General features: G+C 57.6%; 1 protein-coding gene across 1 annotated transcript; it reads right to left on the reverse strand.

Moving 5' to 3' along the window:
• Positions 1–11,164: 11,164 nt before the first annotated feature.
• Positions 11,165–18,680, reverse strand: LOC101651747 (toll interacting protein). Its single transcript, XM_004717206.2, has 5 exons — positions 15,390–18,680; positions 14,072–14,254; positions 13,409–13,561; positions 13,058–13,148; positions 11,165–12,776 (listed from the first exon to the last, which is right to left on the reverse strand). Exons 1-5 carry the CDS (start codon positions 15,582–15,584, stop codon positions 12,562–12,564), a joined length of 837 nt encoding a protein of 278 aa, XP_004717263.1. The 5' UTR covers positions 15,585–18,680; the 3' UTR covers positions 11,165–12,561.
• Positions 18,681–19,034: the final 354 nt, after the last annotated feature.

Consider the following 19,034-nt stretch of genomic DNA (forward strand, 5'->3'; position numbering starts at 1 on the left):
AGGCCTGGTTCCCACCTCCTGCCTGCTGGACCTGGCACCACGGGGACTTTCCTGCCAGCCTGGGGGCTTCCCCAGGCATGGGCACACCTGCCCCTGCCAGTGGGCAGAGGAGTACATGCTGCAGTGGCGCCTGTGGCGAGGGCCCCAGAGTACCTGGCGGGAGCACTCCCTCTCCACCACGTGTCTTTTGCAAATAAATGTCAGCATCTCCCATGTCCCCTAGTCCTGGTGTCTTTTCCTATCACCGTGATCCCCCTCCCCACCCAGCTGGACCCCAAAGGGCTTGTGTTGGACCCTGCAGGGACGGAGGAGGGAGTGGCAGGCAGGTGGGGGTGAGGAGCCTCATTCACCCCAGTCCACTTGAGGACCCCCAGGTCAGCCTTGGGCTGTAGGTGTCAGATGGGCGGGGAAAGAGGGGGCTTAAACTTAGGGACTTGTAAAGGAAGTGGGTTTAGAGAGGGAGAAAGACACCCCATCACACCCCACCCCACCCCCACACACACCAGTCTGAGTCAGAGCAGGAAGCAAGCAGTAAGTCCCTGGGCCAGGTGGGGTGGTGCGTGGTCCGGACCCCCAGAGTCAGTGCCCATGGGAGAAGCCACTCCCCTAGTGGCCCAGGTTCTTCCAGGACAACTCAGTGATTGGCACTCTTTTCTCCTTTCTGTCTCAGCCTTGGGAAGGGGTGGGGGGCTACAGATGGTTTGGTGTTGGGTGGGGCTGAGGGTGGTTGGGGCTCTGGCCAGACAAGGATGATTCAATTGCCCCTGGTGGCCCCCAGCATGCACTGAACTCTGGGGAGAGGGGCCCTGCAGGAGTTGAGTGGATTGTGAGCTAGGAAAGCAAAAATGGTAGAGGGTGGGGAGGACCCCCTGGGGCCCCCTGGCCTGCTCTGGCCTCTGACCGGCTCCCTACCAACCAGGTCAGGCAGCTAGAGCCCTGGCCTGGGGGTCTCTCCCACTTACCGAGCTCCTGCCTCCCTACCCTCCGCCTGGGGGTCTCCAGCTCAGGGGAAGCAGGGCTTGTAGCAGCCAGGCCTCCCCTGCCCTCCTGGCTGTGGTCTGGTGAGAGCAGGCAGCCTCCAGTAGGGTCAGTGATGGTTCCAGCAGGCTGGGGAGACGGCAGGCACACTGCAGCGGGGGCAGGTTGGGCTGCCCCCTCCTCGGTCACCGTTCACCACTGGCCTGACAGCCTGCTGGTCCTTCAGCCGGGTGGCACCCCAGTCTAGATCTTTGTTTAGCTCCATGCAAAACAGCAGGGCTTTCCAAACCTCCGCCTAAACCCACTGTCATGGTTTAAAGTCCGTTCTGCCTAGCGTGGCGTCCCTTGGCAGGACCTGTGCCACCCACACATGGTGTGTTTTCCAAGGGCCCAGGCTATCTTCTCATCTGCTCCTGGCCAGGGTTCCCCGTGACACGCCTTGATCCCCCCAATTTACAAAGAGTGAACCTGAGCCACAAAGGGAAGGCGTGGCGCATTCAAGGCCACACGTCAGGTGGGCAGCACAGTGGGGACCCAGGCTGGCTGGATGCCCCCAGGCACCACAGAGCCCCCAAGGGAAAGTGGTCATTAAAGACCACGCCGCATTTTATCAAAGGAATTGCTGGTTTCCAGGTGGAGAATGGGATACACTCCTTCCCAGGACACAAACTCCCCAGTGACCAGAGAGAGAGAGAAGTTGTAAAGTGGCTGAATCTAAAAACAAGACAGGATCTTCTGGGGAATGGAGAGAAAGGAGGTGTGGAGGAGCCCTCGGGCACCAGGAGACCCCCAGACAGGGAGCAAACAACCAATCAGATGAGAAGAGCCCCCATCTTCCAGAGAGAGTACAGCCCAATCCATCAAAGAGCACGAGCCCTGGTAGACAGAGATAATGTTGTTCCTGGGAGCCACTGAGCTGGTTCCAGCTACAGCGACCCGTGCACAACAGAATGTCACCCCACCGGTCCTGCACTGTTCTCACAGTGGTTCCTGGCTCTGAGCCCGTGGTGGCAGCCACTCTGTCCATCCATCTCGTGGAAGCCATCCTTTCCTTCGCTGCCCCTCCACTTGACCACGCATGTCCTTCTCCAGGCAACATGTGGACCGGGCAGTGTTTCGGTTGTGATGAGCCAGAACTGAGCCTAGAGCGCCCAACAATCGCGGAAGATGCAAGGGTATGAGGGGCCGTTCCAGAACCTCAACATTTTCCTAATGCAGGTCGCCCCCAACACGAGGCCTCTTCCCCTTCCAGCACACGGCACTTAGGGCAGGGGCTTTGCTCTGTGCGTCTTACAGTGCAAGGCATGCACGACAGTGCTGCAGCCTGCAGTTGCTGGTCTCACACTCGAAGTTCCTATTGAAGGTTTCCAAGCTGCAAAGGCAAAGATTGGGTTTATAAAGATACTGGTAGTGAAAGTCAATAAAAAAGGAAGACTAAAAAGCAGGTATTTGACTGATAACAGTACCGGCTCACAGTGGGAATATTAGAACCAAATGCCGCTGTTGGGGACTGCCCGCACCAGTTCAAAGAGAGTGAGAGGGAGGGGGTGATATTTGCACGGAGATTAACCAGGACGGTGCAGAGCTGCAAATACAAAATCTCAGGCTGACAGGACCCAGCGAGCACCAAGAACAACCTGGCAGGGAGGCTCTGGACTATCAAGTAAAAAGGGAGGACCGCAGGCTGCCGGAAAGAAAAGGCAGCTTCCTCACAAGAGCAGGAGAAGCTGCTGAAGGTCAACAACGCTGAGTGCAGGACCCGAGAGCACTTTTCTCAAAGGACTGATGGACCATGGCTTTGAACATGGAGTCTGGTCCTGTGTTAGTCCAGGCAAACCAGAGAAACAAATGTGTCTCTTATGTGTATAAGGAAAGCTTTATATACAAGAGCAATTGGATATTGAGAAAACATCCCAGCCCAGTCCAGATCAAGTCTGTAAGTCGGATATTAGCCCATATATCTGATACCAATCCATAAAGTTCTCTTCAGACTCATGAAACACATGCAATGATGCCAAATGCAGGAAGATCACAGGCCCATGGGTGAGAAGTCTTGTGGATCCAGTGGCATTGGAAGCATCTCAGCGCTGGCGTGGTCTCCACATGGTTCCTCCAGCTCGTCAGCTGCAATGTCTCCCAGGGAGTAAGTCTGCGTCCTGCCTCTAGCAAGCTATTTATCTCCTCAGTGCCTCCAAAGGAGGTCATCAAGCTGCAACCTAATTGACAGGCTAAACGCTACCCCTTCACTTGTAATCCTCTCAAATTGACAAAAGATTACATAACTACCACAGGTACCTAGCCAAGGTGCCATTTAAAAATGACCTGTTTTTTTAAAGAATGTTGTCAATGTACAAGGATTAGAAAAGCCTGCCTCCTAAAGAGTGCTGAGGGACAGCTGAGCAGGAGGGTGAGCTCCAGGAAAAGAAAGAAACCTTTGTTCCAGATCGAGCTGCACGGAAAGCATTAGCCAAAAACAAGGCTCCAGGATTGGCTGGGGCGCCAAAGGAAATGTGTCAGCAAGTTGACAGAGCCCTGGAAGCACTCGCCGTCTGCGCCAGGAAAGGTGGAAGGCAGCAGGGTGGCCAACTGACTGGCAGACAGCCAAATCTGTACCCATTCCAAAGAGAGGTGGCCCAACAGAGCGCTCAGATTCTAGAACAATACCGTAGAAAACTGACATCACATGCAAGCAAAACTGTGCTCAAGGTCACCCAATGATGGTTGCAGCAGTACACTGACAGGAGCGGCCAGAGGTTCAGGCTGGATTCAGAAGAGGACGTGGACCAAGGGTTATCATTACTGATGTCAGATGGACCTTAGCTCAAAGCAAAGACTATCAGAAAGATGTTTCCTTGTGTTTTATTTACAATGCCAAGGAACTTGACCGTGTGGATCATAAACTATGAAGAACCTTGAGAAAAATGGGAATTCCAGGACACTTCATTGTGCTCCTGCAGAACTTGTACAGGAGGCAGTTGTGAATAAGGGTCCACTGCGTGGTTTAAAATCAGGAAAGGTGTGTGTCTGTGCTGTATCCTCTCACCATCCTTATTCAATCTGTATGCTGAGCAAATCATCAACGGATCTGGCTTGTAGGAAGGAGAAATGTGGCCTCAGGATTGGAAGAAGGCTAATAACAATGTGTGATGTGCAGATGACACAAGCTGGCTTGCTGAAGGTGAGGAGGACCGAAGCACTTGCGGATGAAGAACAAGGACCGCAGCCTTCAGTACGGATTATGATTAGTGTAAAGAAGATCAAAATCTTCACAACTGGACCAACGGGTAGCATCATGATAACTGGAGACACTGTCAGCGTCGTCCAGAATTCCATCTTGTTTAGATCTACAATCAACGCTCAAGGAAGCAGCAGTACAGAGATCAAATGGTGCACAGCCCTCTTCAAAGTGTTGCAGAGCAAAGAGGTTACTTTGAGGACTAAGGTGTGTCTGACCTGAGCCATGGTATTTTTCTTTTTAATCATTTTATTGGGAGCTCGTAGAACTCTTATCACAATCCATCCATCCACCCGTCCATTGTGTCAAGCACTTGTGCCGGCATTTGGTGCCGTCATCATTCTCAAAACATTTGCTTTCTACTTGAGCCCTTGGAATCCGCTCATTTTTCCCCCTTCCTCTCTGCTCCCCTCTCCCTCATGGCCCCCTGATAATTTATATTGTTATTTTGTCATATCTTATACTGTCCGATGTCTCCTTTCACCCACTTTTCTGTTTCCGTCCCCCAGGGAGAGCCATGGTATTTTTAACTGCCTCATTTGCATATGAAAGTTAGACTCAGAATATGGCAGACTGAAGATGAATCGGTGCATTTGAATTGGGGTGCTAGAGAAGAATATTGAAATGACCATGGACTGCTAGAAGGAAAAATCAACCTGTCTTGGAAGAAGTACGGCCAGGGTGCTCCTTAGAAGCAAGGATGGTGAGATTTCGTCTTATATACTTTAGACAAGTGGTCAGGAGAGACCAGTCCCTGGAGAGGACATCAGGCTTGGGAAAGTGGAGGCGCAGTGAAACAGAGGACGGCCCTCAAGGAGATGGACGGACACCGTGGCTGCAGCGATGGCTCAAACAGGATGCTGTGAGGATGGCGCAGGACCAAGCGGGGTTTCAATCTGCTCTACCCCAGGTCTCTATGAATCGAACCAGATCGATGGCACCTAGCAGCAACACAGAGATCACAAACAACGATAACACGGAAGCCATGGGCCAAGTGTAATGTAAGATCCATGTATGAAACACACCTTTCAGAAACTGGCAAAGAAAGGAGTCTGGGGGTGGGGGGGGTGAGTGATGTTATGAAGAGGTTCGTGATCTCAAGGGGCCACAATTAGTAATGCTTTCCTTTATGGTTAGTGCTGTGGGGGTCTTCGATGAGAGATATCCCCTGCTCTAAGATCAGAAAGATGATCTACGCTTTTTTCTAAGAAAAACCGGTTTGAATATGGTGTGAAGCAGGGATGTGCTTCTATTTTATTTTGTATGCTTGGCCAGTGGTCACAGCACCCTGTGTTGAAACTCGCTTCTCCATATCTGTTTTGGTTGGTCTCTGGTCTTTATTAAGGCGACTCTTTAAGATGTCCTTTTGGGCTTTCATAGAATGTTTAGGATGGACTTACCCAGTTTTACATATAATGAGAGCAACACACACACACAGACTTGGGGCTTTGGTTAGGATTGCGTTGAGTATAAATTAATTAGATGGTGATTTCAATCCATGAACATTGTATACCTCTCCGTTTATGTTGCCCTCTCTGACTCTCTTCCTTCCACTGGGCATCTGAACTGTAGCTCAAGTTTACGAGGTTCCCCCATCTCTCTGTCATATATACTTTTAAATTCAGGGAGAACTTTTAAACATACCCTATGTATCATTTTTGGTTGGTGGGAGTCTCAGTCACCTTAACTCATGGGTCCAGCGGCCTAAGAGGGCATACGCTATTGTCTGGTCTACTCCAGGAGAAGCCTGCTGTGGTCCTGTCAAGGGGCTGTGCAGCCTCATTGAAGAGCCTTGGGTTTCCAAGAAATCTATGCTTGAAGGTTGTGGACCTGCAAGTGCGTCTGTGTCCCTCGCGACAATCTTCAGCTCACAGCTGACCTCTCCATGGCTCTTCTCAGGGGCGGCCAGGGTCCTGTGCTACAGCAGAGGCATGCCCAGATGTTGTTGGCCTTCCCTCTTTGTAAGCGTGTCTCTCTGCCATGACAAGCACACACCTCGTTCCTTTCTTCCCCGTCAGAGAGGGTCCCTGGTGGAGCAGTGGGTTAAGCACTGGGCTGCTGAAGGAGAGGTCAGCCATGTGAACTCACCAGCCCCTCCGTGGGAGCCAGGAAGCGCGGTCTGCGTCTGTAGAGATTGCCTCAGAAGCCCCAAGCAAGACTGTCCCACGGGGCGGGTGGCTGTAAGTTAGACTTGATTCAACAAGCAGTGGGTTTTAATGTTGTTAGAACTGTGGACATTAAATGTGCTTCTGGGGAAGTCTTAAATGGGAATGCTGAACATTTTACTGGACCACGAGGAAAGGTGGGCCTCATTATAAAGTGGCAAAGAACGTGTCTGAGTCACATTAGGGTGGGAAGTTGTGCAACCTGTGGGTCGTGAACTTGGGTATCTAGCTGAAGGGATTTCTTGAGCAGGGAGAGATAAATTACAGAATGAACTATGCAAAAAGGATCCGGAACGTGGAGATGTACAGTTCTCCGCCTGTGCACAATGTCACCACTGTGCGAGCGTGTGCTGAGGACTCCCCCAGGTTGTGGCTCGATGGCCCATTTGCTACAGAGATGAGGCCTGACTGATGGGTCCAATCAATCAACCATCTCAGCAAAAGCGGTACCAGCAAACGCAGAAGGGGGACAGGAACAGGACAAAATGAGGCAAGGCTGCTGGGCCCTTGGGTTCTGCTGGCTGGAAACTGGTCGGTGGAACTATTTGGCAGCAAATGCCCGTCATGTAAACCAGAGAGTGGGCCAGAAGGCAGCAGGGCTGGCAGCAAGGGGCAAGGGGGCAGGACTACCTCCTCTATGCTGAGACAGGGTTGCTGCCACCCAGAGTCTGGATCAACATTCATCCACAGGCAGTGTTTTCAAGCTGAGACATGCTGGGCTTCAAGCCTCCTGGACACTTGTGGTCCCCTATGCTTGCAGATAGTTCACACCTTAGGTGTCTCTGGTACACAGCCGGACGGAACTGGCCCCAGAATCTCACCCAGAACTAATTCAGGTGAGTTGGGACTTGGTTGATGCTGGAACAGGCTAAAGCTTTGGGGAAAGCTTGGATGGGAGGGGTGTATTTTGCTTGAAGGACATAAATTCTGGGAACAGAAGACTGGTACTGACTGGATTGTGTCCCTCCCATATTATGCTGGAACCCTGACCCCTGGTACCCGTCTGTGGACATGACTATTGGCAACAGGGTCCTGAAGGTATGAGTGGTTGATAGGCAGTCACACTGGAGTGGGAGCGTGTTTCTAACTAGCATTGGTGTTACCTCGTGTGGTAACTTACGGTATCACCCCCTGCCCCCTTTGTGCATGGGGCTGGGCAGTGAACACTGCCCCCCAGAGGTGTAGTAGCCCAGTCTCACCTGGCCCCCATGGCTCTCCTCTCTCCTCCTGCCCAAAAGGCAACCCTCCTCTCTGCCCAGTGGTGGACGCCAAGGCCACCCACCCGCACCTTGGCGGACAGGTGAGGGCATCAGTTATAAGGCATGGGACCTCTCTCTTGCCCTTCACCCTCCTGCTTGCTTGGGCTCTGCGTCAACTGCCAGGGGAGGCCCCATGTGGGCCACTGACCCTAGGAACTGTCAGTGCCCCACCACGTTCCCCCGAATTTGGAGCCAGGCAGCTCTGCACCCACGGACCTGTGACCTCCCTGCTCCCCACTTCACCTGTTTCGAGCTGTGGCTACGGGGGCGGGGAGGGGTCTGAAGAGGGCTCTCCCAGCATCGGGCGCAGGGACTGGAGCTGGGACAGGGCTGGGAGGCCGTGGAGATGTACAATTGTGTTGTGATCGAAAGCTTTCTCACCCATCTCAGTGCCACTGGCTTCTCAGGACAGCCCAGCCTGGCACAGCGCCCCTGCCGTGACCCCCCTCCTGTGATGCTAGTTTGCCCGGGACCCTGATGCCCCTTTGTCATCACCCTCTAATAGTGCCAGGGTGTGGTCTGCACCCCTATTCCCTCGTGATGCTGTTGGGGCACCCTCACCCAGTATGACAATAGAAAGGAAGGGCAGCACCATGGGGACCACTCCACCCGTCTGGGTGGGGAAACGTGGCATTTCTTCCCTCGAGAGCCAACAATGGCTTTTGTGTTCTCAGTTGATCCATTTCCCAGTTTCTCCTGGATGAGGTTTATTGCTTTAATCTGGGCGATCACATATAGGTCATCAGTGTAGCTGGTAAGTGTCCCTTAAGGACAAGATTACAAATGGGTGCAGAGGGGGCATTTCGTCTTCTGTTAAACGGTCCCCACAAAACCACCTGCTGGGTGGGCACGGATGCGGGGTCAGTTTTCGGGGCACTCATGAGCCGGGTGTTTTTCATGCAAGCTGCTGAGGAAACCTTCCCCCGTGAGCCAAGTCCTACAAGTGATGACCACAAGGTGATCAGCACGGTGGCTGGCATTCCCTTGACTGCCCCAGCTTCACGCCAACAGAGTCCAGGGGACACCCCAAGGTCCTGGCCGCAGAAGGGTGGTGCCCACTTGCTCCCTGTGCTCAAGGTAAGGAAGTGTGGGGGCAGCCTGACTTGTTCCGGCATTTGAGGGCCTCAGATTTTAAATGTAGACTGAGCTGCAGGGTGGTGTGGATTAAAGTATGTCCCCCAAAATGTGTTGAGACTCCTTAGCCCTGGACCTACGGTTGCCATCTTGTTTGGAAACCACTTTTTGTTACATTAAAGAGACCATTCCCAAGTAGGAGGGTCTGCCTCGGGAGCTATCGATGAGTGTCCCAGACGGAGTCGCGGGCAGAGGAGGGTGGGGCGGTCACTGTCTCCAGGGCCACTCCCTGGACTTGAAGCCTCCTGCCTGTCTGCGCTTTAACCCCCACCTCTGCCGTTTGTCTGCAGCAAGGCGGCCGCAGGCAGCAGCAGCGGAAGGCCAGGCTTCGGAGATAACCTAGAAGAGAAGAATGCCCTGCCCTGGCCACAGGGAGGGGCTGACCGGACCCAGGATGTCCACTGCACAGGCTCCGGGGGCCGCCCGGGGCCTGCAGGCCATGCACTCAGGAAGTGGTTTGCGGAGCCCTGCCTGTCTCCTGCCTGCCTTGGAATTTGCTTTTGGGATCTAGGGAGTGGGGGGGCCACTGGCCTTAAGAGGTGCAGCTGTGCCATTTAACAGTGGAGGAGGGGGGAGGCGGCACATTTTAGCATACCCCTTGAAGTCTAGATTTGGCGGCCCCCGAGTTCCTGTGGCATGCACCCCTGCTCTTACTCAGAGAACGCTTCTCAGGAACAGCACGCATCTGAGGCCAGGTGGCCCTGGGTCATGCTGTCCAGCAGCACCTCTGGCTTCCACTCAGCGGTGCTCCTCCCCTCCCCCACCTTCCCTTTAGCCTGGACAACTAAACATGTCTCCAGACACGCCCAAGCAGCCCTGGCGGAGAACTCCGAGTTAAGGCATCTAGGAGCCCGCGGGCTACACAGGGGGTGCTAAGCACACGGTTGGTGGTTTCACCTGGTCAGCTGCCCTGCAGGCGAGGAGTGAGGTGGGACTGTGGGTGCTGTCAGCCCTCGGGGGGTCTTGGAGTCAGAGCCCGTGAGAGCGGCTAGGCTTGTTCTTCGAGGGCAGCAGAATATCGCTAGCACAGTAGCCACTGCTGCCTCCTCCTGACGTGGCTGCCGGGACTCAGCTTTTCCTCCGGCCAGTCTGGGTTGCTGGCACACACCCGCTCGCCGTGGCGGCTGCGTTCATCCACAAGACCGTGAGCTTGCTTCCTGCCAGCTGTGCCAGCTAAGGGTCAGACTGGAAACCAGGCTCAGTGCTCTTGGGCACCACTGGCAAGGTGGCTGACACCAGGCGCTGTGGGCTCCAGCACCTGTGATCCTGCACGCGCCACTTGGTGCCTGACCTGGCAGGGAGCTAGCAGGCACCGCATGACGTGCCTCCCACCTCCTCTGCGGCGTCCTGGGGACACCCCACTGTGAGCTGAGCCCGTCTGTGGAGCCTCCTGCGCCTCGGCACGCCATGGCTTTTCAGAAGCAAGGGTCTGTTAGCTTGCCCCCAGACAGCAGGCTCCCGGCCCCAAGGCCTCTGGGGAGCAGACTCAGGGCTGCTCTGGGCCTGCAGATGGGCTCACGCTAACTTGTCACTGAAGGCAGGCGTGTGCGGTGGTGCCGGCTCTCCCTGCGGCAGGGGCTCCTCGAGCTTGCCTGCATCGGTGAGCCCGCAGGTGAGGTGACAGGCCGAGAGCAGAGACAAGGGCACTCAAAGCTGTCTGCACACGGCCTGCACGCTCCACCCAGGGCGATCCTGGGGTGACCTCGTACTAGCCAGTCAGTAGCGCTGCATGGAAGGTCTGCAAACAGGCACTGGCTCTGGGCCCCTTTAGACGCTGCTCGGAAGCCACATTCTATTCCCACTCCCAGGAGACGTGGCCTGGAAGGTTCACCAACACAGTGACAATAAGGACACTGTGGCCTGTTTTGGCTGCTGGGAGCCCAGGGTCCTGGCGCCTCTGCAAGGAGACGTTGCCCAGCCTGGCACCTTTGAGGCTGCCCATTGGGGATGCTGTCGCCCATTTCTAGGCCCCACTTACATCCCTCTTTCCCCAGCAAAGGGCTGTTTGCTTACCTCCTGACCTGACTGGATCCTCACACCTGAAGCCCCTGCCGAGGCACTTGAGGAGGCCAGGGGTCCTCAAGATTTTAACCACAAGCCCACCAGCCAGCCTCCCCTCCCAGGCTTTGGGGATCTAGTTTTGGTTTTCTAAGTCTGCACTCGGTGGTTGGCTCATCAGAGGGGGCTGTGTTGCTGCAGACCTGGTCACCCTGTGCTGCTCGGTGGCATGGCTGTCCACGCACAGGCAGGGAGACGCCAGCAGCCTCCTGTGTGGGGCTGGTGAGGCTGCTGTCTGTGGGGATGGCACAGCAGCCCAGGAGGGTCGCTGAGTGAGAGTGGACTCAATGGCAGGGTCTGGGGTGGACCCTACATGCGAAGTTAACAAACACGCATGAACCACCATGGACTTTAATTCTCTGTATGTGGGTCTTTGTTAAATTAGAATATATTTTACAATGCTAGAGAAGTCTGGCCATGAGCCAGGATAGTCAGCCACACAGGGGGCTGCGCCAATGCTGCCATCCCATCCGCCCCTCACCAGGCGCAGAGGTCTCTGGGGAGGTGCCAGGGACTCGGCCTCCTGATGTGTCTGCACTTCAAGGCGAGGCGGGGGCAGCAGCAGATCAAGGTGGCCCCGCGGTCAAAGCAAGGTGAGGAAGCAGCAGGACAGAGGGCGTGGGCAGGAGCGCTGGGCATCCATGGGGAGGGACCCTGGAGGCGAGCGTGCACACAAGGGGTGCAGCTCAGCTCACCTCACAAAGCAGGGCCTTTCCCGACTAAGGAATAAAGCCTTCGTGAAGGAGGCAGCAGAGGGTCTGAGGACTGAGCCCAAGCCCACATGAGGCCAGCCGGCCCAAGTGATAACCCACATGGCAGTGGCCAGTCTCCAAAGTCCCCCTTCCTGGCACCATGGCTACTGGAGCTGCCCATTATGTCAGCTCCTCTGTGTTACTCTTGTCCCCCTTGGCCGAGCGGCCCCACCTCACGACCCTCCAGCCTTATGAAAATAAGTATTTTCAACAGCAGGGGCTCACGCCCTGACCTGCATGAGCGGGGCAGGGTAGGAGTGGGAGGGGAGGGGCGTAGAGGGCCAGATCCCTGCATTGCTACTCTTGCCACCCTGAGTGTAGGGCCTGGCGCACAGAAGCCACACAGACGTCATTGGTGGGCTGGCATGGCTGAGGCCCTTTAATGGACACATGCTGACTGGCTACTGTCCCTCCCTCTCCTTCAGGCACTCACTGCAGGACCCACCTCAAGAGAGCCCCCCTACTGCCCCCACCCCTCCTCCATGCATTGCTGGGCCAGACCAGACAGGGAAGGGATGCCAGGCAGGGCTTACCACCTGGTTCTAAAGGACAACAGGGCAGAGTGGAGGCCAGGTCTCCCAAAGACAGGAAAGGGGGTGAGGGCCAGGTTACAGGTTGGGAATAGGTCTGTCCCAACCAAGACAGACACCCCAATGCTGGTCCCCATATCAGAAGGCTATGCACATGTCCCCACAGGCCAGTGGGCTGCAAGGACCAAAAACCTGGCCAGGGCACAGCACGAGCGAGTGCCAGAAACTGCCCCACCCCAGGCCCAGCACGGGACAAGGAAGAAAAGCACCCCTCCCACGCCCTTCTAGGCCCAGCCACCAAGCATTGACAGCCCACATGCACCCGGCGACCTGGGGCACTCGGCGGGTGGCATGCTGCCAGAAAGGAGGGGTAGTCTGTCACAACGGGTCTATGGGCAGTCTCTGGGGCCCGCCTGTGTGTGTGTGTGGGGGGGAGGTGGGTGGCCGGCCCTAGGACTCCTCGCCCATCTGCAGCAGGGAGTTGATGGCGGCATCCTTGCTGCCTCGCTGGGCCTCCAGCACGGAGCGGATCACCTCCGTGTCCATGTTGGGGAACATGTCCTGGATGGCCTGCAGGTCTTCCTCAGTGTAGCGGGGCTGGGCAGGGGTGGCCGGCGGGGCCATGGCGACAGGCACCATGCCAGGGCTGCAGACAGCAGGCATCCCTGATGGCAGAGGACCATGTCAGCGCAAGCCAGTGGTTCTACCTGCGAGGCCCTAACACCCCCACCCCCCGCCCCGCCCCCTCCTCCTGCCACCGACAACTCTCAGGGACAACACATGCTGAGGGCTTTGGAACACCATGGAGATGAAGTGAGAGAGGAGGGCGTCCAAAACAAACGACTATCACAGGCAATGCTTATGACTCAGTCCGCCCCACTCACTGGCTGTGCTCTGACCTTGGGGCACCTAGGATGCGGGGGCGGGGTGGGGGGGTGTCGCCCACCTGTGATGGGCACGTAGCCGACGCCCTGCTGGTACACGGTGGGCAGCAGGACCACGGGCTGTGGCGGTGCCATCATGGCAGCAGGCAGTGCCTGTGACAGAGGGACAGGGTCACCGGGGAAGTGGCCACAAGCTGGTCTCACCCCACCATGCGTGAAGCCACATGTGGCTGTGGGCACTAGGAGCCCAGAGCCCCCGTTGTGCTCAGCTCCGGCTCAGACCGCACGGACGACTGACAGTCTGTGTTCTGCACTCATTATCAACTGTAAATCTGGGTCCACCTATCACCACAACCGCCCCCGATGTCCCCTCCCCTTGCAGGAAGGGCCCCACATGTCGCCATGCTCCTCACCGTGTAGGACAGGACCAGGTTGATCATGCCCTCCTTGTCATCCCCCTGCCGCCCGCTGAGGCTGTACCACTCGTCCTCCACGCGGCCCTGCCGGAGGGACTCGGGGATGGTGACGTGCGTCCAGGCGATGCGGTCATCCATGGAGAAGGCTCTCTGGGAGGATGGCAATGCATCGCTGTGCACCCCACCTCTGTGTCACCCCAGGGAGCCTCCAAGGCTGTGGAAGGCCACATCCACTCGCCCCCACCCGTCTTCTCTCTGTGGGGCTTTTCCAGTCATGGGCAGGGGGAGGCCACCTTGCCTTGCTGACTCTCATGGTCCCATCTCCTGCACCCCAGTAAGCCTCAACATCTGGGCCCAGAGCAGGAGGCCCACCTCGCCCCTGTGCAGACTCCCAATGATGCGGATGAACCATGAGGGGATGGGCGGGCAATCCTGCCGTCTGCCCTGCCCATCGGTGGGCAGTCTGATGTGTACACACCCAGGCCCCGCCAGGCTGCCACGGGGCATGGCCAACACCCTGGATAGGCCACTCTTGTCGCCCCAGAGAGCTCCTGCCGGTCACTGGGCCAGGCCGCCTTCCCCAGCCCCACAGGGACACACACTAGGGCGGGGGGCGGGGGGCGGGGGGGAGCCCCCTGCTGAGCAAGCCGCGGCCCTCACCTCATCGAAGATCTCAAGGTAGAAGGAGTCCACGCCCGGGGGCACCGTGCACTGGATGACCTTGTTCCAGCGTGGGTTCTTGGCGCCGTTGTGTGCTGTCGGGGTCTCGTACACAGCATAGCCCAGGCGTATGCGGCAGTAGGGGTCCATGCGGGTCACCCCGTAGTTCTTAGCCAGCTTGGCCTTCAAGAGAGGCAGAGTGAGCACAGGGTGGGCCTGTGAGCCTCGGGAGGTGGGACTTCTGATGCAAGTCCCCCCCCAGGCCCACTGCTCGGGGCCTGGACAGAGCACGGGGCCTGGGGCAGACCTGCAGCACTGAGCTGGGGGACGTTGGGCCTCACTCTGCCCTTCTGGAGCGGGAGTGCCTGGAAGCTCCGCTGGGCTCAAGGACAGTGGGGCCGGTCAGGGAGGCACCACCATGCGCCGTGTGGAGGGACTGGTGTGTGAGACGGGGTCAAAGAGGCCTAGGTGTGAGCTCCTCAGACGGAGCGTACACCTGTAGAGACCAGGAAGCAGGACTTGGCCCAACAAGAGTCTTGTCTCAGACCCAGCACTTCTGCGATGCCTGCTAGTCTGGTCAGGCCCCCAAATGGTGCTCTGCACATCCTAGTCTGGAACTGGGGGCTGCCCCAGCACCAGGCGCTGCCCAGAGCCCGTGCACATGAGCTGCTCACCCGTGGAGAAAAGGAAGCGGGTGGAAGATGAGGGGCACTGCCCCTGGGAAAGCCGAGCGAAGATGAGGTGGGCTCTGCAGCCAGGGCCATCTAAGGTGGAGTGAAACCCCTCCTGGCCTGGATGGTTGGGCGCAGGTGCCCTGCAGTGCCCCCACTCGCCAGGAGGTGGCGGTCTGTGCAGGAAGAACGGAGGCTTCCCTGGGGAAGGGGGCAGCAGCAGAAAGCAGAGAGTATGCAGAGACCACCAGCTGAAGGGGCGCCTGCTGGACGGTGGGGGCTGACCCTCTGCCCCTGAGATGCCTGTTCCCGGCGGGGCAGCCTGTCTCTGTTTTCAGAGCAGCTCACTGTGACTGCTACCGGCAGAAGCCCTCACACGCCGCCCTCCCCAGCCACATGGTGTCCCTCTGAATACGGTGCCGCCCTCCTCTTGCCTGGGTGTGATCTGGCAAGGGCCTGTGAGATGCTGAGCACTACCTGTCCCATGTACTTCTGGCAGAAGCCCGGATGACGGCCAGGGCGGTCTGCAGGTTCCTTTCTCAACAGTAGGCAGAGGCTGCGGTACGCTGGGTGCCCGTCAACAACGGGGTGCAGAAGCACAAGCTCTGTGATGCTGTGCCCCTCTTCCGTGGCCCCTCCCGGCCTACCTGCACGACGGTGATGCTGAGGCGGCCCACAGTGCCCAGGGCCCCGCCATACTGCAGCTGCTGCGCGGCCTGGGCGTCCAGCTGGATCTGCTGCTGCTGCTGCGTGGGCGTGACACGCAGAAAGTCCTTCGGAAGCTCACCCAGGTACACCTGCCGGGGAGGGCGCTGTGTGAGGCTGCCTGCCCACGGCCTCATCTCGGGAACAGGAGGGCTCAGCAGAGGGGGAGCCTTCTCCAGGTGTGGAACCTCCCCCCTCCTTGCTGTGTGGTCTGTAGGAGGGGGCCTAGACTGCCCGTGTCTGCCCTGCACTGCCACTGGCTGCCCTAAGCAGAGGCGACCCGGCCTGGCCTTCCAGGCAGCCGAGGAGGGCGGCAGCTGGCCAGCAGAGCCCTGGCATGAACTTGGTGGTCCAGGGGTGAAATGACCATGGCCACCATGACTTCTGAGTGCTGTCCCCAGAAAGGCCAACCTGATGCCTGGGGGTCCAGCTGCGGTTGCTGGGTGAGGAGGTACCAGTCTGGTGCCAGAGGGTGCCTCACAGGCCACCCCCAGTGCAGGCGTGTGTGCCCGCCCACATAGCTAAGAACCTCTCAGATCTCCCGGCCAACGCCCTTCCGAAGGGCTGCAGTCCCAGCCGCTTCCCATTGTGCCCAGAAGAACATCCCTGCCCCCCACAGGGAGCTGGTTAACAGCCTATGGGCTCCAAGAGCTGGTTTGGAGAGTCCCAACGTGGGGTGTCCCATGGTGCCCCCCATGCTGCTGAGTCTGTGTGACCTCTGCCCTAGTGGGCGAGAAGCCCCAGGGGGACTCTACCCATGCCTCCTGGGCCCTGCAACACGGAGCGGGCAGGGCCAGGCCAGGCCGCCTGTGCCCGTTTCCCGGTGTTGCCAGGAGAAGCAGCAGAGCCCTGTCCCAGGGGCCCCGCAGGCCGGCTGGTCTTGGGGCGTCATCTCCCAAGGCAGATTCCACAGGGCACCACAGGGCCCAGGGAACTGCATGGCGCAGAGGTGCCATCTCCTGGGCTACCCCCAGCAAACGAGTGAGGGCTCAGCTGCAGCCTGGCACTGCCCATGCGGCCCAAGCCAGAGGGGACAGCAGTCAGATGTGCAGTCAGCGGGCAGGGGGCACCCAGAGTGGACACAGGCAGAGAAGAGTAGCCCTGATCCACCCACGGACACCTGGAATGCACAGGCACCTAGACCAGTGTGTGTGTGTGTGTGTGTGTGTGTGTGTGAGAGAGAGAGAGAGAGAGAGAGCGAGGGAGAGAGGAGGGAGGGGTCCTGCTAAGGGGTGAAGACCTTTGAGAAGCCCTGGTGACGGTCACACAGCTCCAGGGGACCAGAACCAGCATGGGGGAGAGGGTCCCGCTAAGCTTCAAGAAGCAGCTCAGGTGGGTCCTGCTCACCCACATAGCTGAAATGGCCGTTTTGTTATTTACACAGACACATTCTAAAACCAAACACTAATTACTCGACGACGTCACATATACAAACTGTGATTTGGGTGGGAAGTTACACAGATCAGCTTAGTAGAAACGTTAACATTCTTCCAATGGAAACGGTGCAGTCTGGTCAGGGGGTCAGAGGGCATGTGTGTGGGTGGGGATATGCCAGCACTGAGAACCTGCTCACCCACCTCCAGGACAGCGGCCCTGTGCCACCCACACCCAGGAACCTGCCAGCAGATCTCTGATTCTGCTACTCTGGGCTCAGGGGCCCGGCACCAGTGACAGGCTCTCCCTCTCGTCCAGCAGGACACAGCGGGGAAGCCAGCAGCCCACATGGCCAAGGCCCAGAGGGTTCCAGGCCTCTGGCTTTAGCTCAGAGCCCAGGGGGAGGTGCGGCGGGGAAAAGCCTGGGCCAGGGTGGTGTCCCACGTCCAAGGCATGTCAGGAGAGCAGATGCAAGCTGTATGGGGACACTGCCTGTTGTCACTGGCCACCCAACTAAGGAGGAACCAGCATGGCAGACTGAGGAGGCATAGCAGGCACACTGTCCCACATCCCATGATGGCGAAATGGGGCCGCTCAGTCCACCGTCACAGGCCCTAGAACTCACAGGGGCAGGTTTCTGAACGTGTCAAACAAGCTGCCACCGCCCTCTGACCATCACAAAACCACCCCGCCTCCCAGGCGCTGCCCTGCCCTCCAGCCAAGATGCCCTGCCCCTCCCACAGCACCCTTGACTCAGCTGGAGTGGAGGGAGGAAGGGAGAGAGGTGTTGTTCAAATCCGGTCAAGGGCTAGGAGCAACGACAAAGCTTTGCTTTGGGAACAAAATCTGTTCATCAGGGGCTGGCAGCTGGCACATTCACAGTACCCCCAGCCCCACCCCAAGCAAGACTCTTCAGAAGGTATCACCCCTTATGGAGGAGGGCACGGGGCAGAGGCTGCGCAGTGAGAATGTGTGGTCCATTTCAGTGGACAGAGGCCGCAAGGTGACACCGGGCGCTGGTCAGAGTGCAGCTGGAGACAGGAGAGAACAGGGAGGAAGGCCTCAGAGTCGGAGAAGGGGCATCTGAGTGAAAGAGAGCGCCAGGGGAGGCGAGCAGGAGGGGAGGGACGGGGGATAAACAGGAGAGGCGGAGAGCTGACCTCCCAGCAGAAGGCAAAGGAAGGGGCAGGATGGAGCCATCAAGCGGGAAGTCCCAGGCAGCAGGACCGTCTTCCAGGACGGGACGGAGGAAAGGAGCACCCAGAGACTGCCAGGCTCTGCCACCACAGGGGCTTCCACCGCGGGAGCCTGAAGCTGAGGCCACGGGCCTGAGGTTCCGGGAAGCAGGAGAGGGTGACCGCAGATCTAAACCCCTCATGGGAGCAGCCCTGCAGGGCTGGACACACAGCCACCCGGAGGACACTGAGAACACGGGGCGCCTGTGCTGGGCACCGGTCTGGACTCCATTATGGGTCCCTGGACCCGCCCTGCCCGAGGCTCCAGATGAGATGTGTACGACACCGACCATGAGAAGAAAACAGTGTGTACTTGCCCACTCAAGAGAGAACATAAATATTTAAGTTAAAAACAAAAACCCAATTTCATTATACCCGAGGCAAGGAAAGCAAGAAAGAAAAACGACAACAGGACAAATAAAATATTAAACAATTGTGTGTCTACTACACACATGCATAGTTTCACGATGGTAAATATAATAGGCTCTAGTTAACAGATAAAGACTTAGATTTGATTTTTAAAAACCCCAGCCACGAGCTACTAATGCCAGGCTGGTGCACCCATGGGTGGTCAGAGGATAGAAGTCCAAGACAGTGAAGCTCCCCCAAGCAAAGGGTCCAGGCGGAGACTGGTGCCAGAAAATAGGCAGAGGCCAAAGGCTTTCCCAGTGGCCTGCAGACAGCCTGGCCATATCTTGGCTGGAGCGCCGTGTCCCCCCCCCCCCCAATAACGCCTGCTTCTCTTCGGGTCTCAGCGGGTCTGCCTTCAGGGAGAGAGCTATTCTAAACTCTGTGTACCAAGGAGCACAGTCCCCCTCCGTCCCCAGGCCACTGGACAGGCTGTCTCAGGGCAGAGACCAGTTCACACGAACCAAGAGCAGAGGGCGCCACTGGCTGGAACACAGCGCCAGTGAAAACCCACAGGTGGGTGGTGACGGTATGAGAAAGCCACCCCACACCCAGACAGCCTGACCTGTG

Source organism: Echinops telfairi, unplaced genomic scaffold (assembly GCF_000313985.2).
Source record: "Echinops telfairi isolate 266 unplaced genomic scaffold, ASM31398v2 ScPeMD7_37;HRSCAF=141, whole genome shotgun sequence".
In the NCBI taxonomy this organism is placed as follows: Eukaryota; Metazoa; Chordata; class Mammalia; order Afrosoricida; family Tenrecidae; genus Echinops; species Echinops telfairi.